Genomic DNA, 23,942 nt, shown 5'->3' with positions numbered 1-23,942 from the left:
ACCAGCCAACCTGCACTATAAGAAATGCTAAATAAAGTTTAGTTGAACCAAAAAGGAAAATGATACCTGAAGGAAATTCTGATCATCAAAAAGAAATGAAGGGGGCCAGCCTGGTGGCGCAGCGGTTAAGTTCACACGTTCCGCTTCTCAGCGGCCTGGGGTTCGCCAGTTTGGACCCCAGGTGTGGACATGGCACTGCTTGGCAAAAAGCCATGCTGTGGTAGGCATCCCATGTATAACGTAGAGGAAGATGGGAAAGGATGTTAGCTTAGGGCCAGTCTTCCTCAGCAAAAAGAGGAGGATTGGCAGTAGTGAGCTCAGGGCTAATCTTTCTCAACAACGACAAGAAAAAGAAATGAAGAACAGTGGAAATGGTATTAAAGTCTAGTTTTTCCCCTAGTTTCATTGAAATACATTTGATTATTTAAGGCAAAAATGGTATTATGATTTATTATATATGTAGATATAAGAAGTATGACAACTATAGCATAAAGGACAGGAGTGAAGTAGATGGACCTCCACAAAATAAGTGTCTTATATTTGATGTGAGTAAAGTAGTACAATAATAACTCCAAGTACACTGAAAATTTAAGGATGTATATTGTAATCCTTAGCACAACTACTGAAAAAATGATGCAAAGAGATATCACTAAGAAACAAGTAAATAAATTAAAATAGATTTCTAAAAGAGCATACAATTAACCCAAAAGAAGACAGGAAAAAAACCCAGAGAAAAACAGAACAAGCAGAAAACAAATAGCAATATAGTTGACCTATATCCAACTATGTCAATAAATACATTAAATATCACAGAATTAAAGACTACAATTAAAAGATAAACACAGAAAGAAAGGAAAAGGAAGCAAGATCCAACTACTTGTTGTCTATGAGAGGTGTACTTTAAATATTAAAGATACAAATATATTGAAAGGAAATGAATAGAAAAACATGTGTCATGTAAACAGTTGGCACAAGAAGCCTGGAATGGTTATATTAACCAGATAAAATAGTTCAGGATGAATAGTATTGCCAATGATAAAGAGAGAGATTTCATAAAAATGAATAAATGGAGATATGCCATGTTCATGGATTATAAGACTTGGCGTTGTTAAGACATTTATATCCCCATATTGATGTAAGTATTCAGTCCAATCTCTTTCAAAATCCCACTGGGCTTTCCTTTTTTTTCTTTCTCCTTCTTTCTGTTTTTTTTTGAGGGTAGAAACTAACAAGTTGATTCTAAAATTTACATAGACATGCAAAGGACATATTAAGCTTGAAAAATGAAATATGAGGACTTACACTACCTGACTTTAAGACCTACTATAAATCTACAGTAATCAAGACAGGTGATAGTGACAAAAGAACTGACAAGTAAGTCAATGAATCAAAACTGAAATCCCAGAAGTAACTTGACATAGATACATGGTCATTTGATTTTCAACAAAGCTGCCAAAGCAATCCAATGGGAGAAAAGAGTCTTCAACAAATGGTTCTGCAATAACTAGATAACTATAGGTAAAAAAATGAAATTGGCCTCAACTCACACGATACACAAAAGTTAATATGAATTGATTAATAGAACTAACATAAAAGTTAAAGCTATGAAGTTTCCAGAAGAAAACACATGAGAATATTATCATGACTTGGGAGTAGCCAAAGCTTTCTTAGCCAGGACACAGAAAGCAATAAACTTAATAAAAGAAGAAACTGGATAAATCAGACTTCATCAGAAGTTCAAAACTTCTGCTCGTCAACATACACCATTAAGACAGTGAATAGGTAAGCCACAAACTGAGCAAAAATATGTGAAAAACATTCATTTGACAAAGGATTGTTACAAAGGATATAAAAAGAACTCCTACCAATTAGTAATAAAAGACAACCCTCTCTCAAAAAATTGGGTGAAGGATTTGAAGAGACTCTTCCCTGAGGAAGATACATGAATGGCCAATCAGCACATGAAAAAACGCTCAAGATCCTTAGTCATCAAGGAAATCCTAATTCAATCTATCATGAGTTATCCATTAAGAATGGTTATAAGTAAAAATGACAAGCATGTTGACGAACACATGGTGCAACTGGAACTCGCACTTTTGCTGGTGGAAGTATAAAGATACCACCATTTTGGGAGAAAAAGTTTTGCAGTATCTTCAAAAAACAAACACCTATTCTGTGACCCATAATTTCATTCCAGCTATTTACCTAAGAGAAATGAAAGCCTTTCTCTATAAAGACTTGCACAAAAATGCTCATAATGGGTTTATTCATAATACCTCAAAAACTGGAAACAGTCTAGGTGTCCACCAAAATGAGAATACATAAACTGATATATTCAAACAATGGACCATTACTCAGCAATAAAGAAGAATAAATTGTACTTATATTGAAAAACATAAATTTCAAAAATATCCAGAATGAAAGAAATTTCATACAAAAAGAGTGAACATACTATGTTTTCTTTATATGAAGTTCTAGAACAGAAAAAACTAATCTATGATGAAAAAATTGGAACACTGGTTGCTTTTCTTAGGATGATGGTAGGGATTGACAGAGAAGAGGTATGGAAGGAACTTTCTGAACTGATGGTAATGTTTTATATCTTGAGAGGGATTTAGAATGTGACAGGTTTATACATTTGTCAAAATTCACCAAAGGATATACTTAAGAATTCAATGGTTCACTGTGTATAAATTTTACCTTAAAATTAGCAGATCCATAAACAAATTATACATAATGAAGTGTTTAGGCATGAAGTATACTGATGTTTACAGCTTACTTTGTAATGTATCAAAAAAAATAAGACAAATTGATGGATGCTTAAAGGAACAATTAGATGCATAGATACAGTAAACATTAATGTAATAAATATAGAGTTAATATAGTAAAATGTTAATTGCTGAACCTAGATGGCAGATATATGGTGTTCAGTGTATAATCCTTTTAACTCTTTTGTATGTTTGAAAAGTTTTATAGTAAAATTTAGAAAAAAATCAGTATCTTGCTTGAGCCAGAAAGAAAGTCTGTTAAAAACGTTTGAGTATGGGCCAGCCCTGGTGGCCTAGTGGTTAAATTCGGTGGGCCCCAGGTCGGCAGTCCAGGTTTGGTTCCCAGGTGTGGACCTACATCACTTGTCTGTCAGTTGCCATGCTCTGGTGGTGGCTCACATATAAAAAGAGGAAGACTGGCAATAGATGTTAGCTCAGGGTGAATCTTCCCCAGCAAAAAACAAAGAGTAGAAGTCATTAAGTATTGTTAAGTGTAAATTGGCTGCTTTTAAAAATTTGAATAATGAGAAAAACAGAGCATATTTCCCATATCTCTAAAAAGAACTGAATAAGACCTTTTCCACTCTGCACCAAAAAAAAAAAAAGAAAAGAAAAATAAGAATAAGAAATTATCAACTGACCTTTTTTCTTTTCTTTTGCTTGGTTTTAGCTGAGTCTTGTCCATTCCCTAGGGATCCTGATGTGCTTTTCCCTGAGTGCTGTGATCCAGATGATGGAGCTGTTGGTGTAGGAGGAGGTGTGTTCTCAGGGGAGTCGGGGTAGGACTTCATGCAAGACCCCTGCCCAAAGAGATGTGGTTTTGAAATCAAGTGACCAGGACTTCTACCAACATTCAATGTTGTTTAATATCTCATGAATTTAATACTATTTGAAGCTTACAAACATAAAAACACAATTTATTCTTCTCCAGTCCACAGAAATGATGACTCCATCTTGTCCCTAAGGGCCTAAACATGTCAATTTTTAATCTGATCATTTAGATAAAATCAGGATTCCTCAGATAGAGCTTCCAAAATTCCTGCTGATTTTGTCAGATACAGACATTTCTACTTGGAAGTTTTGTTAGCACTTCACACTTAACGTGTTTCAAAAGGAACCTCTAAACTTCCCCCCACATGGGATGCCTTCTAGACATTATTTGTATCAGTGGTGACCAGCCTTCTCCCAGTAATTCAAATTCAATATCTTAGGGTCAGTGTAGATACCTCTAGCTCCTCTGACATCTAGTTCCTTCTTTCCTTTATAACATCTCTCATATCTATCTGGTTTCTTTGGCTATGACTACAAGTCTGTTCTCTCGTCCATGCGGAAGCAATTCAAGTATTTGAAGACTGTTATATTTCACAGCCTCTTCTCTTCTATGGGTCAAACACCTCAGTTCTTTCAACCAGTTATTATGAGACATGTTTTCAGGTTCCTTCACCCCAATTACTCCCCTTTAGACATCTTCCACTGTGTCAATGTCTACCCTATAGGATGGTGCAAAAAACTAAACAAAACTAAAAAAGTTCTTAGTTTACCAGTAACATCACATGATTGGCTCCTAAGAAATTTACAGGCCATTAAGTCTCTAAATGTTTTTCAGATATGGTATTATTAATTTACATTTTCTTCATCCTATCAGCCGCACTAACTATATTACCTACTGACCTACAATTCTCTATAATGTATTTAAAATATCATGCTAAACTTTCTAAAATGTTTTGCTGAAATTCAGCTGTTGGTTTCAAGAGTATTTCTTTGATCTGCTTGCCTAGAAATATTATCAAATAAGTAGGAATAAAGCGAATCTGGCACGAGATGTTCTCAGGAAAAACAAGATAACTCTTAGGGATCATTGCTTCCTGAGAATAAATCACATGTTAGAAAAAAGATCTAGAAAATTAACTTGAATTAATATTAAACTTGCTGATCTAATATGAGAAACTCAAGCTTAACCAGCTCATATGATTAGTGCTCAAGAATGATAATTAGTAAAACAGAATGCACTGTGTCTTAACTCCATGCCTTGAGTTTCCAATTCCAATTCCACTGCACGTGGCACCTCTATTTGGATCTTCTTAACACCCTTTTGAATTCATCACCCTTTAGCCAAGAAACCTTCAATTCTTCCTTAATAACTAAGAGTCTAAGGCCTTAACTTTCTAATCTAACTTATTACCCCTCCTCAGTGAATCCTTTCCCTGAATATTTTAATCAGAGTTGTTTTTGTTTTTAGCTTGTACAATTATACTTATGCTGCCTCTGAGGCCTGGAGTATTCTCCCCATTTTTTTTTTTTTTTTTGAGGAAGATTAGCCCTGAGCTAACTACTGCCAGTCCTCCTCTGTTTTTTGCTGAGGAAGCCTGGCCCTGAGCTAACATCCGTGCCCATCTTCCTCTACTTTATATGTGGGACACCTACCACAGCATGGTGTGCCAAGTGGTGCCATGTCTGCACCCGGGATCCGAACCGGCAAACCCCGGGCCACCTAGCAGTGGAATGTACGTACTTAACCGCTGCGTCACCAGGCCGGCCCCTCTCCCCATTTTTATGATCTCATCAAAGTAGTCCCATCTTTCCTTCAACACCCAGCTTCTTCTCTGAGTCTTGTCTGACTGTAATTAGGTTTTTTTCTTTATCTCTGCACCTTCTGTCTATGCCACTATCTTGAACTGTTTCCTTGTTCATTTATGTCCTTGTTTTACAGAATGTTTGTTTTACAGAATGCTTTATCTCCCTGAATACAGATGATATGAGTCTTCAGAGTCCCCCTTTGTACCCAAGTTGGTGAAGCCCTGAAAGCAGGCCCTTGATGTGGTCACTGATTTGAAATGTTGATGAGTAAGATTACTACTTTAGAATGGCCATTCTCTTTGTGTTTTGTCAGGTAACAAAGGGCAGGAAGACTTCTAGTCCCTCTGAACGTTCACTTTGACCACCAGTCACATAGGAGGAGGGGTGTCTGTCAGGCCAGGGAAAAGCTTGAGGCTTGTACTAACATATTTAGTCAGGATGCTTTCCGACACTCATGCTCCCACCTCCCAGAGAGCCCTGGAAATCCAGCACACATAGGCCATTTTTCTTAACTGCCGGGTAGCTGGGAACAGCGGCTGTGGTTGCTGAGCAGTTGCCCAGGGCAGCTTGGCCACCCTGGAGAACCAAGAAGGGGGGGAAATAAAGAGTGTTCCTAGCCATGCAAGCAATCCCTTGAATGTTAAGGGAAAACTAGGCTTGTTATGTTCACTGTAAATTTCTTCAATTAGAAATGTTACATCAAATTTGTCTGATGTTAATGAAAAGCATACTTATACACATATTCATAAAGTGAACATGTATCAAAGACATTTTAAAGGGTGTTCTTTGACATCATAATTTGGGTTTGTAACATAAAGAAAACAAATAGTGTTTAATCAACTGGGTAAGCTTTAGGGACTTTTAAAGTATGTTGACTGATAATGATGTATGACCTTTTCCAAGAAAAAAATGAATTTTTAACAGGCACAAACATTTTAATTTCTACTTGGATTGCAAGCCAATTTGATTCTCCAAGGGGCATAAAAAGATGTCAGACTTTTGGCTTGTAACAAGATGTTATATGGGCATATACTTTTATATATTTTCTAAGTGTCCTATAGCAGAAATACTTAAACTTGGGGTCCATAGAGTTCACAGATCCCTTAGATCCATAGAATGGTTTCAGAGGGTCTCTGAATACACTTGAAATTGTAAGCAAAATTTGCAAATATGCTTATGGAGAAAGGGTTTATAGTTTTTGTCAGATTCTCAAAGGGACTTAGCCATTTTTAGGTTACATATTTCACTCAAGTTGATCCAAAGCTCACTTTACAGTTACACATGTAGATGTTAACCTAACCTCCTTGCTGCCTTCTCTATGGTCACTGGATTGAATTATAGGAAACTGCTGTTTATATTAGTACAAAAGGTCAAGTATTAGCAAATTCATTCAATAGATGATACTACATTTCTGGTTTTTAGGCACATGCTGCTTACAAAGAATAATTTTTATACCTCAAGTGGTATACAGTTATTACACAAAGCCTTAAAGTTGGCAAGAAGACTTTGTAGTCCCCACAGGTGGGGATCTCAGCAACATAAACTGGATCAGAAGGGATGTGATCTTCACAGGATAGGGCCAATCTAAACACGAAGGAGAGACGGAGCCATGCTTCTTGAAGTCATGTTTAGAGATGGATCAATAACTGGAATGTAAAATTATCAATAAATGTCAGGAATTATTACCATATGAATAATAATAAACCTCTCAGCTTTGAGGCACAAAGAAGTAAGTAACTTCTCAATGTTATTCAATTACCTAAACCAGTTGGTTCATCTCCCATGGGAATGAGACACGCTCTGCAATTATTCCTCTCTCACCGAAGAGTGAGGAAAGTTAAATAAAGGAAAGAAAAGGTGAAAAAAATCACTGTATTCAGTGGATTGTTAGTGCTCGGCACAGAGTAGGTGCTCATAAATATCTGAATGTTGAATGCACTAAGATTCTTTGAGGGCTATAAACTCCTACATAATCTTTTTCAGAGAACTACTAATGTAAATACCAGACATGAGAAAAAGTCCACAGATGTGTCAGAGATATTTTGATACTTACCTCAGCAGAGTTGTGGTACTGAATGAAGGTTGCAGAAATGGCATGGCTGAAGGGGTCTCCTGCCTTGGTTACCATGTCCTGCCTCACAAGAAGAGCCAGATCCACTAACTGAGAGATCAGAGCAATGAAAATCAAGTCACATAGCTGGAGATAATCATCAATGTCACCAAAGTGACAAAACTAAGAGCAATACATTTCAAATGTTATTGATAATACTGTTTGCCCAAAAATCTGTATTGTGGACACGGGCATATGCTTTCAATGACTGGTAAATGGACCTACCAATGAATAGATATGATATACTCTGAGCTTCTAGGGGAGTAGTTCTCAAACTTTATTTCATAATCACTAGGGAAGCACTTTAAAATACAGATTTCTGGGCTCCAAGCCCCAAGATTCTAATTCAGTAGGTCTGCTCTGGGGTGTAGCCTAGGAATTTACAATTCAAACAAGAACCAGGGAGATGCTAATGCTTGTGGTCTAAGGACCATGCTTTGAGGAACTGTTAGAGGGCAATGATTTCAAAGTCAGATTTTGGCAAGCCCTCAGCAGATTGTACATATCTAGAAAGGTATTTTTCAAAGTCCAAAAATAATCTCTAAACAAGGCAGATGTGTACTTAGAATTCAATGTTGAGAAAAAGTATGCAGGGATTCCATTTCTGGTTAGGATAAAGTTGCAAGAAACAGTCATTTTTACCCCAATACCCATCAGAACTGAGGATGCAAAGAAACATAAACGAACTAAATTTCAGAAAATAAGATTGTCATAGGAGAAAACTCATGGCTGTTTTCAGTTGCAGCAGAGCAGCAGGTGGAAGAATTCATCATGCACAGGGACGGGAGAAAGCAGCCATGTGTGGCCTGCGATGACAGCTTAGAATCCTTACCTGTGCCACAGTTTCATATGCTAAATATGCTAAAATTTCCATAGCCACAACACTGGGTTTTATCTCCATGCTGCTGCAGTCCAACCAGTCTCGAAACTTGGAAGCTTTCTTGTCTAGCCATTAAAGAAACAAGTACAGAAATTTTATTTTTTGAAGTGTTTTAATACTGCATGTTACTATCACAAAATGAAAAATATCTCTCTTGAAAATAGCATATGAAAATTAATGCATATAAAATGCAACATTTTCCAAGTTTTACTAGTGTCCAGAGATTCTAGCCCCAAGAAATCCCTTATCCACTTGGGCCCTTTATTTTGTATCTATGCTACATGACACAGTACGAAACCACTAACGTTTAGCATTTCTCATACTGCGTGAGAGTAAGTTACCATTGGCCATAGCTTATGTTACAACAACACTCAGAAGAGTTGCTTGATGTAACTTTAATTTATTCTTGTAGAAAGAAAATCCTGCAACAAAGAACCTGTGATGAAAAAAGGAACACAGAGAAGTTGTATTTTTAATATCTTTCAAAACATGCCTATTACTAGAATAGGCTCAAAGTCACAAGTTTAGAATTAAATAGAATAAACTGCTATCTGGCCTGATCTAAGCCTGTGGTTACATTTTCCTTATTACAGAGATGTTCAGATTCTTAAGCCTGACTCTCAAAACCATCCATTCTGATTCCAACCTGCCTTTATATTCTTCCCTATTAAAATGTCACCTGGCCTGGAGGAGGATCCTCTCCATGTTCGCCCTTGCTCCTTTCCCTCCATGGAATGCCCTCCCATCACTCTTCTTCACTCGTATGAATCCTGCCCAGGCAGCCCAGAGGGATACTTCCCCACTCTCGTCATTTATTGAACACTTACATCAGCAGATATCCTTTCATGTCTGCTTATAATTTCTTAAACCATATTATAAGTTCTTTGTGGGCAAACACCATGTGTCACATCTCTGTGCATGCCGAACAGTACCAAGCACATGTGGGACCTTCTGTTCTATCTCTAAACTGCCAGTGCTAAGCAGAGTCTAACCTGACATGGGGCCTTCATTAGATATTACTAATTTAACTAGTAACCCAGAGGAAAAAGACTGATAGTGAAGATTTTATCATATGTATAACATCATAATCTTTTTAAAAAAATCCACTGATTATTCTTTTGATTAATCTGGTCCCACAGGTCCATAAAACACTTCATGGTAACTCAAAGCATGATGTTTTGATCCTTATAGATACAGTCTTCATAGATTCCACATACAGAAGAGTTTTCTTTTAAATAAATCATAGAAGACATTAAGTCCTGCTATCGAAGCACATATCCAAAGCTGTCAACTGTGGCAGAATTATGATAATCCTCCTTAAAGCTATCACCCTAAAGTAACCAATCTTCCAAATGCTCTCTGACAGGCAACATTCCATCTAACTAGTAAGCTGCAATAGCTCACAAACACTTGTTTAACATCTGTGGAATACGTCTGAAGTTGAAGTTAACAGGCAGCAATTTGGCAAGATCAATAAAATGTACCTTATTCATGTCTCCCTTTGACAGATTGTTAGGAACACAGAAACAGATATTTTGTGACCATGCTCTAAACAATTTATTTGAAAAGTGAGGGAAAGGATAGTTCTTAGCCTTCCATCAGATCTGTCTACCTCAGCACAGAATTAGTAGCTTCCTCAACTAGACTTTAAGCACTGAGAGTGCAGGGACAAGGACCATGTGCATCCACCCTTGTGTCTCCAGCCCTAGAAGAGTGCCTAGCATTAGCAGACTCACAATAAATATTTCTAGAAGAAATGAATGATTGAAGGAACAAATGAATGAAATATATTTCTCTAATAAACGGGTAAGGCCCAAACTTTTCTATATATCAAGAAGACGCATAGAGGTCCCATGAAACCACTTAGGTTACTGCTATTCCAGCAGCAGGTGAAGATTCTCTGAGCTAATTCCCTCCTTGTCACCTGAAGAAGGATTGCTTCAGAGATGGACCCTTCCAGGGTATTGCTGGTTCCAGCAAAAGAGGCACAGGTACCCTTAGTCATGATCGTTTGTTTCCATCAAGAGGTGAGCGGGTATCAATGAATGAGTTCCTTCCCCTTCACTCCTCTTCTCAATAGGTCAGGAGAAAGGGTAATCTTGGAAACTAATCAATGATGTAAATAGAATCCTGAACAAACGTCAAAAGTTCCTGGATTATCAGCTGACACTATTTGGGTTTTCAGTCTGTGCTAGAATTAAAATAACTTGACATAATAATTTCATATGGAAATTTAAGGTTAGTTAATTCTTACACACTTCTTTTTAGTCTTTCTCATCAATGATCACTAGCAAAATTCAAGTTTATCTCAAAATTGCATTCTCTCACTGCAGACTATTTCATCATTTCTGCCTCATCCTTTTTCACCAGTCTTTCCATTCCTGATCCTTCCCTCAGGGCCCTCTGTAATGCTCATTCCAGTCTGAAGAAATTCTTCTGCAACTTCAGTCTCTTCAAAATCACTTTTCTTTGGGTTAACTGAAAATAGCTTTCCTCAAAGGGTATGGGTTTGCCTGGAACCTTTTATAGCAGAGGTTCCTTCTTTATTTCCTTCTATACACATTTATTGGGCAGTTACTGATTGCCAGCCTGCTCATTTCCCCATATACCAGAGGCCTTGGAGGCAATATCTTCATTCTCTTAGTTTCTCCCATAGGGAAAATACAGAACAAGCAGACAGCAGAAATCTTACCAACAAAGAGGCTAAAAGACCACAGAATCATGCTTTAACAAATTTCTTTTTGTAACAAATAAGCTTACAATTTCCTACCCAACTAAACTATCACTTAAGTACAAAGGCAAAATAAAGCCATTTTTAAGACAAAAATGAGTGCTTTAAGCCCTTACAGAGCCTTGGGAAAAACAAAATTAGGATGAGAAGGAATGTTTAGATACTTATCAAGTTAAAAAACTTTGAGTCAGGGATGTGTATTAAAAAAATTAGAGATAGCAACTAAAATAAAAGAAATAGAATATATAATCCACAAACTGGTAGAGGAAAAATGGGATGAAGAAAACCCAACCAATCCGACAGAACACAGAAGAGGAGGAGGAAAAGCAAATAAAAAAGCACATTAAATTTAAAACACAAAATAAGGCGGTGTGTATAAACCCAAATGTCTAAGGAATTAAATACATATAAATTAAATTCATCAATTAAAATACAAAGAGACTCTCAAATTAACTAAAAAGAAAATCTAGACATTTGTTTACAAAATCCACATACAAAACAAAAAGTTGACAGGAAAGGATAAGAGAAAGATGTACCAAACTAAAACTAAATTAAAGCTTTGTGAATTGATATTAACATTGATATTAACATTAGATTTTAAAAGACTTTAAGGGAAATGACTATCTGGACTTATATAAATATAAAAACAAAAGATTGGTGGGGCCGGCCTGGTGGTATAGTGGTTAAGTGTGTACGTTCTGCTTCGGCGGCCCGGGGTTCACTGGTTCGGATCCCAGGTGCAGACATGGCACCACTTGGCACGCCATGCTGTGGTAGATGTCCCAAGTATAAAGTGGAGGAAGATGGGCACAGATGTTAGCTCAGGACCAGTCTTCCTCAGAAAAAAGAGGAGGATTGGCAGCAGTTAGCTCAGGGCTAATCTCCCACCGCGGCGCCCCCCCCCCCCCAAAAAAAGATTGGTGAATTTGATCAGTGTTCTGATTCTACAACTTAGCCTCAGCCTATAAAGTTATAGACTTGTTATTTTAAAATGTACCAGTAGTCCCAATTAGTGAATGCTCTGGTCAAATACTGAAGATGACACATATGGCTGGATCACAACCCCTATATCCTGGTAATTTATCAGGAGAGGAATGAAAAGAGCCTAACACTCTGACCAGGATGGGAAATCAGTTCTGAATTTGCTGAACCACTTGGATTAAGCATTCCCAGCCACAGCATTTTGGCCTATAAAACAGATTCTCCCACTAAGGTTTCATAATGAAGCACCTATGGGTACCATATAAAAAAATATTTTTAAGTGCCCAAATCCTTCTTCTTTAAAGAAAATAAAAAATTAAGAATATAGTGTTTATACTACAGTTATTTTATACAGAAAGGGAAAGTATTAATTTTTAATCTAATACAGTTTATTTTTGAGTTACAAACAAAAAACTGAGCCAATAAAAATCTGGCTTTCAAACAAAAGGTGCGATAGGACAGTTCAATGACTTTATGGTTTAGTGTGAAATAGTACTTCTTTTCCTTTAAATGAATTAAATTTAAAATATGATTTTAAAAAATAGTTCAATAGCACTAAGTGTTACTTTATAAACTGGAGATTTATACTTATAAAAGACTTGAATGCCATTTTTAAACCTAAAAATTACAATACAAAAACCTCTCATTTGCTGAAATTGCCATGATCTGAAGTGTCATTTACTTAATGCTTCACAGATGTATGATGCCAAATTGTTAGTCAGACTGCAAAGTATATTTAGTTAGGGAAAAAAATCTCCCAAACATGTTTTCCTATATTTTACTGACATTTACATGGGGCACTATTTGAAATGTGTCATTTATTTGCACTTTATGATCTATAAATGAAGCTCTCGTTTTCTTTTTCCAAATCAACTACGTTGTTATTGTGACCACATAATAGCTTTTCCTTTAAAGACACCATTGTGTCTATAATCCCTCAGACCAGGGTCATGTGCTACTTGGTCAGAGTTTGAACCGGACTTTTCATCCCACTTACTCTTTGACCTTTACCCCCAGAGTCTTAGTCATCACTGAACTGTTGCTGTAAGGACGTTTCCCTACAAATCTAGCCCACCATTTATCATGAGCGTTAATGTACTTTTAGTAAGCCTGTGGGCAGTGATGGGACAGTACTAATTTCACCACTAGGTTATTAGTATTCCAAGAGCTTGGACTAATGAATTTGGCTAATGCTGAATGCATGCCATAGCAGGTTACAGACAAAAATGGAAGAGACTATTAATATGTTCCTTTGTGGTAATATGAGTATGCATAAATAAATGGAGATTTGGTATTCATTAATATTAGGGGCTTTGAAATGTCATGACCACTGCTAGAGTCCATTATGGGTCAAGTATAATTAGCAATAGCGTAAACATGACTAAGAAACTGGGAAAGAAAGTAAAATGGGAATACTAAGAAAAATGGAATTTTTCTGACTAAAAGCAACGTGAATAATTAACTGGCTGTCTATGTATTACTAGCACCCTTTAAAATCTCTTAATACTATTAACTGCAAAACAGTAGAGTGGGGTAAAATCTTTTCTAGGCTCCCCGACAATGCAGAGGCTGTTTCTGTAACAGTTACAAGTATGCATACATTAAATTCACCAATTTCTCCTCAAATTGGTCAAATTTTCTCATCATGTTCACATAGATTGTGTCATACTTGAGTATATCTGTAACACATAATCTCTTAAACATATAATGAAGCAAAGTTAAACACATACTTACAGAAACTTAATTGCCGACTTTCACAGAATTCTGCATATTGAGCTGAATCCATAATTCGAGTTTGTCTTTCTGCTCTCTAACAATGATAAAAACAAATTGTTTTTTAAAATTAGCAGACTATAATATACATTTCACAGCTAAAACTTAGAATTGGAATTCCATTTTCCTTTCCTTATTCTAGGTAAACAGTTTAGTACCAACATAAATACCAAAATACATGAAATTATAAGTAGTAGTTTTGAAGTTTTTTTCTTTTGGAAATAAAGTTTAAAATACCATTTTCTACTCCTCTGTTATGGTCACTATAGTGAAAGAAAAAAGAAATGGCTTCACTTCTTAGATTGTGCACTTCTAAATTTTCTTAACTGTACCCCCTTTCAAAGAAAAAGAAAACTGTGAGGCGATGATGATAAACAGAAAAACTGTTATTGACTATTACTGCCCATCTGCCTTAAAGCTGGGATTTTTCAATGTTAAAATAGGAGTCAACAAATGGAACCCATATATTTCCTCTCAGAACATGGAGCCAGAGCTAACAAATCCATATTTCAAATTGCAAAGAAAATAAAGAAAAAGGTAAACACAACACAAATCCTTTAATCTGAGTCCAGGTATGATTCACAGTGTGGTATAGTTTCCTCCGTGGGTTTTTGGATTCAGTATAGCAGATGTTGCCGCTTCATTGTCCCACAAGAGGTAGGATAATTATAACTCACCCATAGTTTGGTGGGAAAGAATATGACCGCTTCCGCTTCCTCGGCAAGGGAAGCATTTTGAAATGAGACAGGCTAGTACTTCTTGGAATGAGTTTCTGGCCAGTAAAGGAAAAAATTCCCTGAGATTTAAAATTTTTTTCTGCTTTGGAAGGACTTTCAGCAAGTTTTCTTTATCATAGTTGTTGGAGTACATAAGTACCACTTCCAATGTCTGTAGATATTTTTATATTTTTTCAAACTGAAATTATTCTTTTTTCATTTTGTTTGATTTGGGTAAGTGGTCAACTTAATTCCAATGATAAATCAGTTTTTGGAGTGAATAATAGTGTACTGGCTGCAGCTTAATACAGAAAAGATAGATGGGGTGGTGGGAGTTAACGTAAAATTTACTAACTCCTGTGGCTTCTTCTAAGACCACTGATTCTTTTTGCCCTTCTTTGTTTTCTCGCTTCTCCCCCTCCTTTCCTTCCTAATCTCCGCCCTCCCACATACTCACAAACACACATATGCAGTGACACAAACCTAGACTTCTCTTGTCTATTTACCCTCTAGGTTCAAGTATCCTTTTTGAACATAGACAAGTAAATATTACACAGACACACACACACACACGCATGTATATGTATATATGTCTACATATATATGTGCATACGTACCCTCATGTTAAGGAAACATCACGTTTCCCTAAGGGTCTATTATTGGCTGAATGTTTACGTACTTAGAAATATTTTTTGATATCTGAATGCACAATTTAGTTTTGTCCTTTTTAATGTATCTGACACATGACTCAATAAGTGTTTGCTAATGAAAAACAGGAAGCAAGGGAGACTTTGTGTGTTTTGTACACAACAAATCTGTTACTAATGTGTTTATTAGAAAAAGCTCTAAGACTGATAACATTGTATCATTAATGTATGTATTATGTCTGTCCGTCTGTATGTATATCTGTCTGTCTGTCTGTGTCTGACTATATATAGCAGGAACCTCTCCGGTTTGAATTTCTAGCTCCTAGAACATATCTGACATATGGTAAATAAGCAACAAACACTGGTAGAATGAACAAATGCCACCATTTTAGTCTATGATCAGGGTGAATGACTATCACCATCCTGAAGCCAGGCCTTGATCATCTGTGCACCCCTCCAGGTCTTCTCTGCTACTCTCTAGCTAGGCAGTCTCATCCACCCAACATGTGCTAGACAGAAAGGACGCAGACAACCACGGAAAAAGAAAGTTCCTCAAAGGATTCTTAACACTAACTTTTCTTCTACCAAGTTCGACAATCAAGATTTGGCTTCTGTATGTATGCTTAGATAGTTGACACATCCGCAATAAGTATTCCTGGAAATGAAAGTTAGGAAAACTTACCCTAAGAGGTTACGGTTGCCAGAGTTGCCAGCTTTAATTAAGTGAGGCGTTTAGCTACTTGGAAGATTCTGAACTGCAAAGCCTATCATCTGATTGCATGCGAAAGATATTGAAGGGCTGTAGATTAGTCCAGCTAGCTTCATTCCTTTCGGACACTCTCTGCAGTGTCTATTCTCTTTTCTTCATTGAGCATCTTAGTTTGATTTCAATACCTCTAGCATCCAAACAGCAACCTTTGATCTCAGGAGACCCATGAAGCTGACACTGCGGTGTGCATAGGAAACTATTTACAAAGTGTCCAGCACACAGCAAACAGCGCAAAGCAGCCAACTTAACAGCAAAGACTTAGAGGCAGTACAAAACCACAGCATATGAGAGCTAGAGGGTAGCTTAAAGCTTATAGTGTTCAACCCCTCTCATTTTAAAGATAAGGAAATTGAGGTTCAGAGAGAAGTGATTTACCAAAAGGTGACCAAGTTAGAACTGAAGCCCAGGACTCCCAATTCCTAACAAGCCTATTTTCATTACAAAAAGCCGTCTCTAACCTATAGTAGTTTTTTACTCCAGTATTTTTCTTTGGAATCCTCTCAACTCTATACACTGTCTCTCTACAATGTATCATGGAGCCACTATAATTAACCTGCCCAAACTGTTCATGAGAAAACGAATTTAGTGAGGCCCTTGGTCAGCACAGAAGGCACAACCCGGGGATAACCTAGTGCAGAGTGTAGGAACTGTGGTGGACCTAATAGTGCATGGGTGTGCTGCAAACACATCACAGGTGTGTAGAGATAGTGTTTCCCCTCTACCTTCTGGATGTCACACAAGGCTGAGGCAGCAGAATCTCTAGGCTGGTATCTGGCTACAAGTTGCCTTGTCCATTTACTTTGGTGTGGCATAAAAATATTTTCATTTTCTATGTGTTCCATGACATGAAAAATGTTGGGAAGCACTCATACTAATACTAATGTCCCTGAATATTATATGACACAGTGCACACATGCTATTCACAGCACAGTCAAGTGAGCTCAAGATGAAATCAGAGACACCACCTGGATTTGATGATGCTGAGGATGACTCAGATATGCTCACTATGCGAATTTTTGTTTACTTCTCTCTCTTCCCCAGCAATTGTTTCAAATAACCAAAAGAAAGGGACTGAGGCAAAAGAAATGCATATAATTCCCTGTTGGCCGATCTAAAATCAGGAACTGTAATTGTTATATAGCGATTTATAATAAAAAATATATATTTGGTCTTCATCCTCATTTCTGGCTCCCAAAACCCTAGGAATTTTCTAAGTTTGGAGAGTGATAAAGACGTCTTTTGCTACGTTAATGAGGTGACTTTTGGAAAGCACCAAAGGATGGGGGCTGGTCACCAGTGGAGGCAACCCTCTGATTAGAGGGTTGACCTTTCAGGCCCAACCCCTGACTTCCAGGGAGGAGAGAGCGGCTGCAGATTGAGTTCAATCACCAATCACCAACGGTTTACTCAACCATGATTACCTAATGCAGCCTCCATAAAAACGCAAAAAGAGAAGGTTCGAAGAGCTTCTGGGTTGATGAACACATGGAGGTGCTGGGAGACTGGCATGGGAGAGGGCTTGGAAGCTCCAAGTTCTTTCCCCATACCTTGCCTTATGCATCTTTTCTGCCTAGCTGTTTCTGAGTTATAATCTTTTATAATAAGTTGGTGATCTGGTAACCAAAATGTTTCTCTGAGTTCTGTGAGCTGCTTTAGCAAGTTCATCAAAGCTGAGGAAGAGGTCTTGGAAACCTCTTGATTTAGAGCCGGTTGGTCAGAAGTACAGGTAACAACCTGGACCTGCAACTTGTATCTGAAGTCCAAGGAGGAGGCAGGTCGTGGAACCTCGCATCTGTAGCCTGTGGGTCAGAAGCACAGGTACCAACCTGGGCTTCCAACTGGCATCCCCAATCAGGGGCAGCCTTGTAGGACTGAACTCTTAACCTGTGGAATCTGATACTATCTCCAGGCAGATAGTGTCAGAACTGAATTGAACTGAGATGAATTCTTGGAAACCCTGCTGGTGACCAAGAATTGCTTGTCAGTGTGGTGAAGCCTACCCCCCCTGAGATGTTGGAACTGGGTCCAAGAACCTATTTAGAAATATGCGTAATCAAATTGTACAAATTCCAGAGAGGGTAGGCAGTTTTTTAAGGCAGAGATTCATAAATCAAGACATTGGCCAACTATCAAATAAGTTTGGCTCTTACTTTCTGTATTGTCCTAATTCCACTTTCCCTTCTGCCTCTGTTCAGATCACCCATTCCAATCCTCACTAAAGTGCACGTTGGCAATCCTTTTCTATTCCTGGTAGTGTAAGAAATCGCTGGGAAAAGACACCAGGGTGGGGGCGGGGGGAATCATAAACCTAGTAAAACAGCATGATCAGAATAACAATGCCTACTCTTTACACAGAGCAGCAAAACAACCTTACGGATCAACAGTTTTAATAGCTTCATTTTGCAGGTGAGGACACTGAGATTTAGAGAAGTTAAAAACAATTTTAAAGCATATAGTTAATAAATAGGCAAAGCTAGAAGTAAAACTTGGGTCCTAAATGACCTACTCTGAGGTACATCACTGAGTTATCCTAGCTGGTTAATTACAGCTTCTGTCCACACTGAACGTTCTCAAATTACACAGTACTCTCCTGATCTCAGACTCCGCATCAACCTAAGGTCAGCTCTGGATTAGTCAGGCTCTTGTACCTGCAAGTCCAGCTTGTTTTCTGCTTAATCTGTCCATTCTGCCCACTCCTTGGTTTCTTTAGGTATCAACAGTGCTCTTGAACACACATAAAAACATGTTACATACTCAAAGGCTTTTCTGAAATTAAACCTTACTACTGTTACAACATAGCACAGTATTACCACATAGGGGAATATATGGAAAAACTACCTTTGAACGAATTACTCCTAAAATTTCTCACACACCCAACAATATTTTGAAATTTAATTGGAATAGCTTTTTAAAAAGGTAGAAGAGTATAGTTATGCTAATAATCACTCATCTCACTACCAAGAAGTTACAGCTTTTTCTGGTTATTGTACAACAAAATCAGAAGGCAGAATTCCATGGCAGATGAACTCATTTTCTAGGTCCCACCTAAATGAAAACAGGGAAGCGAATATCCCTACAGACGCAATAACTAGTATAATTTGTTTGTTCAGTTTTTTCTTTAAACACAACAGACTCTCAGTGTATATTTGTTAATTTAAATTTTCAGTGAACAGTTTTAATTTCAATTAATGTGCAATGGCTTGTGCTTTTGAAAAATGCTTTCAGCAATGACAATCAGCCCTTGCGCCCCTGCCTACACCAGCCTGAGGTCTGAGGCTGGATTGCTCATACAGCACGTAGTTTCCTTTAAATTCTCTGCATGCTTTCACTGAAGCATTTGTAAAGGTTACAAAAGCTATGTACTGGCATATCTCTTGGCAGCTTCTCAAGACACATGACATTTATCTTTCTTTAGCAACACAGACTCACAGAACATAACTTTTAAACCAAGGCCAAAGTTTATCTGCTCTTACTTCCACCTCAGATTTTTAAAAAAATCTTATTTTGATTACTCTTAAAAGTCTTACAATTGAAATGCAAAGTCCTTTCTACAAGGTAAAGGCCAAATGCCCATGGTAATCTACCAGCTACTTCATGTTAGACAGGAATTGGTTGCTGAGCCTGAAAACTTCAAATGGAGTGGTTGGCGGCAGCATCCAGCAACATGACAACATGCGAATTACGGAATGTTTCTGCCTGTTCACGTATGTTGGGGTCCATGTGCAGAAGAATACTAACAGATCAGGAAACACCATAGAACGCTGAAGAAACTTAGAAACTATATCCCCAACTGTAGATGAGAAAGCTGAGGTCCAGGAAGCTTTTAAAGGGTTTACCTGGATTGTTGCAGAGGCACCTGGTGGCCAGGCGAGCACTCCTTCTGCTTGCTGGGTCAGTTTGTAACTTAATAGATTCTGCTCCGCAAACGTCAAGCAAGCCTTCTTCAAAACATCTGGTGGATTTTCCCTGCCTTTACGCCCCCTGCAAAGCTCATCACTGGGGGCTTGGAGGACTCCAATAGGTTCCTGGCTGGTTCCTTCCAAATATTTTAACTCTCCCGACCCATCTGGTAGAACCACTTTAAATAAAAATATGGAGAAAAGGCCCTGGCACATAGCAAGACCTCACCATAGCAGGCCCTCCTCCGTCCCCACACCACTTTCCTTCCTCTGCCTCATAAACTTCAACAAATGGCTCTCAGTTGATTACTGCATCAAATTCAAGCTCAAATGCCTGGCTTCCAAATGCAGCTATAATCCGGCCCAGTCTATGAAGGCAGATATTGTTCTCACTAAAATCTAACATATTCTTTGCTTTAGTCGGTCGCCCTTTGTCACATCTACCATGTTTTGTTGTCCTCTGCCCTTCACTCATTACTGTGCTGGCTATCCCTCCCCCCATGCACATGGTAGCACCTCCTCCAGGAAGCTTTCCCTGAAGACCCCAGGTCACACTGATTTCTCTCTTCTGAAACATATTCATTCTTCTAGACAGTACTATGCCCCTGCACTTTTCTATGGGTGCTACTTTTGTCTCAACAAAGATTACAGCTTCGAGTATGTTTTATCAACTGAAAAAAACAAATTGCCAACTAGAATGTGTGAACCTTGATCCCATTTATATTTAAACATACACATACATGTGAGCATGTGTAAATCTCTGGAAGCGTATATATTATACTTTTTAAAGTATTTATCTCTGGGGGTAACATTATAGGGAACTTTCCCTTTTGCAGTCACACATTTCAGTAATGTTTTAATTTTTTCGTAAGTAAAATCAGAAAAAAAAAGATTTTTAAAAGTGAAGAAGTCTTTCCTTTTGAGTTATTGCTTGACTTAGAGGAGATCATTAAATAAACATTCAAGCACACAAAAATAATCAAAGTAATTACTCGACAGGTAAAAAATCACAGAGAAACAGCATAGGCTTGGGTACATGATCTCAGCAAGAGAAACGGTTGAGGGGAGAGAGAGAGACTGGGGGGGGAGGGTGAGGGGGGTTGGGGAGAATGTTCCTGGAATATTTATGGAGTCAGCTCAGTACCCTAATTGATGCAATCTTGAAGTCAAAAGGTCACTTAAGTTTGACCCAGAATTTTCTCCGAATTACATAATTGAATAAAAATACAGTATATTTTCTATTTCACAGCCTAAAAAATAAAGGTTTCCATTGGTGCTAATTTGTTCCCCCAGAGTGACCTTTATAATACACCAATTTTATGTGTCCAAGGTATTAAGAATGTATTATAGTAATCATATGAAGTTTCCTAAAGAAATAGCTGTCGACTCTAGGAGAATGTTCAAGTGATGTAAAAGGAATTTTGTGCTAAAAATAAGTAATTCTCAGCAAATACAAAGCACCAGTGATTGAGAAAAACACAAAAAGGTATTTTTGTATTAATTCATAATAGAGTTGTTTCAAAATAGTGAGGGTTTTTTTGGTCTACACCCTATGGGTATATTAATATCTATATCCTAAATATATTAACCAAGGTTTTCTCTTTTATGTATTTTAAACTATCAAGAATGAACATGAATTGGTTATATAAGGAAAACATAATTGTTATTAAAATCAAAATAATACATTTAAAATTGGCTTAATGTCCATTTAAATTTTGTGTGTGTGAGGAAGATTGGTCCTGAGCTAACATCTGTTGCTAGTCTTTCTCTTTTTGCTTGAGGAAGACTGTCGCTGAGCTAACATTTGTGCCAATCATTCTGTATTTTATGTGGGACACCACCACAGTGTGCCTTGACAAGCAGTGCTAGGTCGGTGCTGGGGATCCGAACCTGCCAACCCTGGGCGACTGAAGCAGAGTGCATGAACCTAACCACTATGCACCTGGGCTGGCCCCCATTTAAAATTTTTAAATCTGAATTTATTAAGCTAGTAGTGGGGAAAATGATACACAATAAACTATTTCCTGTCCTGGGATAAAATGTGTGCTCTCTAAGAAAAGTATCTTTTTTTCCCCCCAATAACTTAGTACCATACAACCTGATTCCATGTTTAGTTGTAAATTCTCATGTAGTGTTAGTACTATTTTTTACTAATGTTTTCCTAAAACTGTAAACATGCTCTGTAATAACTAAGTTGGCAAGTAATGTAAAAAACTATGTGAGTTTCTGCCTAAACTAGTTCTTTAAAGCAATATAAGATTGATCTCTTCTTTATTTGCCTAACTGAGGATGCTGTAACCCTTTTCTGTGGTTTTTATTTGGCTGTATATCCAAAAGTGACCATATTACATTAATTTGTGTAAGTTCTTTAGGTATTCTTCATAATATTCCTAAAAATTCTCATAGGTTTACATACTATCCAGATGAGCCCACATGGCTTTAAAGTCTAGCAAACATATGAAGATATACTGTTAAATATTTCAGTCATTTAGGGTAAAACTTTACAACATTGCCTAGAAACTATGTGTACAGAGCCACTACTGCACAAAATTTAGTTCATACTTTCTCTTTAACGCTGAGTTAGAGCTGTAGACCTTTCCATTCTGATTTAGCCAAGATCAAATTGTCAAGCAGTCCAGCATGCATACCGAACAGAGGCTGGCTTCACTCACATAGTGGGAAGTCTGGCCCCTTTAAAGGAAAACCCCGTTAACGGGAAGCCTGCCAGCACGGCAGGGCTCTCACCCGCCTCTTCACGGATAGATGGACTCTGGAAGGAACACGGGAGGGCCCTGTTCGGAATCCCCTTTGTTGCTCCTACGTGATACAACTGAGTTTTTTTGATAAGGATTTTTGTTTACATGTGAAAATAAAACTTTTATCTTAGATTAATTCATCAATTAATTCCCTTTAAGCAAGTTGCATCAGCTCTACCGTTAAAATATATCTGGAAAAAACACTTTCTATCACCTCCCACCTTCACTGCTGCTGCTCTGGTGCAGCCCACCATCATCCTCTCCCCCCTGGACTCCTGCAACAGTCTCCTCATGGGGCTTCCTGCTCCCACCCTTCCTCCTTCCTCCTCCCACTCCTGCCAGTCTGTGTGCAGCACAACAGCCAGAGTGGTCTTTTGAAAGAGGAAAATCGGATGTCATTTATGACAAAACTTTCATAGTTTCTCATCACACACAGAATAAAAGCCGAAATCCTCAGAATGGCCTATAAAGCCTTACATAATCTGGCTTCCTATTACCTTTCTGATCCCATCTGCTAGCCCTCTCCTTTTCACCAACTCCACTCCAGCCACACTGGCCTATCCTAACGTTTCTTGAAAATGTGAAACACATTCCCACCCCAGGGCCTCTGCATGTGCTACACCTCTGTCCAGAATATCTTAACCCCACATCGCTCTCTGGCTTGCTTTCTCACTTCCTTTAGGGCCCCTTATCAGAGATGCTGTTTATGACACTTTATACAAAACAGCAGCTCCCCCAGGTCACTTTCTATCTGTTACCCTGCTTCATTTTTCTTCATACCTCTTACTACCATCTGCCACAATTACATTATATATTTATTTGCTTACTGTCTACTTCTCCCCAACTAGAATGTCAGCTCCCTGACGTCAGAGACTATGTCTATTTTATTCACTGCTAAATCCTCAAAGCTTGACACATAGTAAGTTTCATAAACACTGGGGGAAGGTATATATTTTTTCTACATTCTCTATATAGAAAAGTTAATACCTCTAAGGCAGGGTTTCTCAATCTTGGCACTACTGACATTTGGGGCTGAATAATCCTTTGTTGTGGAGACTGTCCTATGCACTGAAGGATGTTCAGCAGCATCCCTAACCTCTACGCACTAGATGCCAACAGCATCTGCCCACCACTCCCTGGGTTGTGAAAACCAAAAATGTCTCTAAACATTGCCAGACGTCCCCTCTGGGGCAAAATCATACCCAACTGAGAACCACTAGTCTAAGGGGAAGGGGACTAATGTTGGTTGAGTCTCTACTTTGTGTTAGGTGCCATGCCTGGTCCTTTACATTATCTCTTTTAATTCTTCCAATAACCTCAATTGGCAGATATGAT

The 23,942-nt window shown here is 37.9% G+C and overlaps 1 protein-coding gene across 8 annotated transcripts in view; it reads right to left on the bottom strand.

The window, feature by feature from the left end:
* Window positions 1–23,942, bottom strand: part of SUPT3H (SPT3 homolog, SAGA and STAGA complex component) — a 467,896-nt gene that overhangs the window by 93,479 nt on the left and 350,475 nt on the right. For all 8 annotated transcript variants that reach the window (XM_044776797.2, XM_070514825.1, XM_070514824.1 and 5 more), the window contains 4 exons: window positions 13,782–13,857; window positions 8,288–8,400; window positions 7,399–7,506; window positions 3,410–3,568 (listed from right to left, as the gene is read on the bottom strand). In XM_044776797.2, the coding sequence (XP_044632732.1) occupies window positions 3,410–3,568; window positions 7,399–7,506; window positions 8,288–8,400; window positions 13,782–13,857 (456 nt within the window). The remainder of the gene's footprint in view (window positions 1–3,409; window positions 3,569–7,398; window positions 7,507–8,287; window positions 8,401–13,781; window positions 13,858–23,942) is intronic.

Source organism: Equus asinus, chromosome 8, assembly GCF_041296235.1.
Source record: "Equus asinus isolate D_3611 breed Donkey chromosome 8, EquAss-T2T_v2, whole genome shotgun sequence".
Classification (NCBI taxonomy): Eukaryota; Metazoa; Chordata; class Mammalia; order Perissodactyla; family Equidae; genus Equus; species Equus asinus.
Note: the sequence above shows the minus strand (reverse complement) of the source record. Positions and strands in the feature narration are given on the sequence as shown.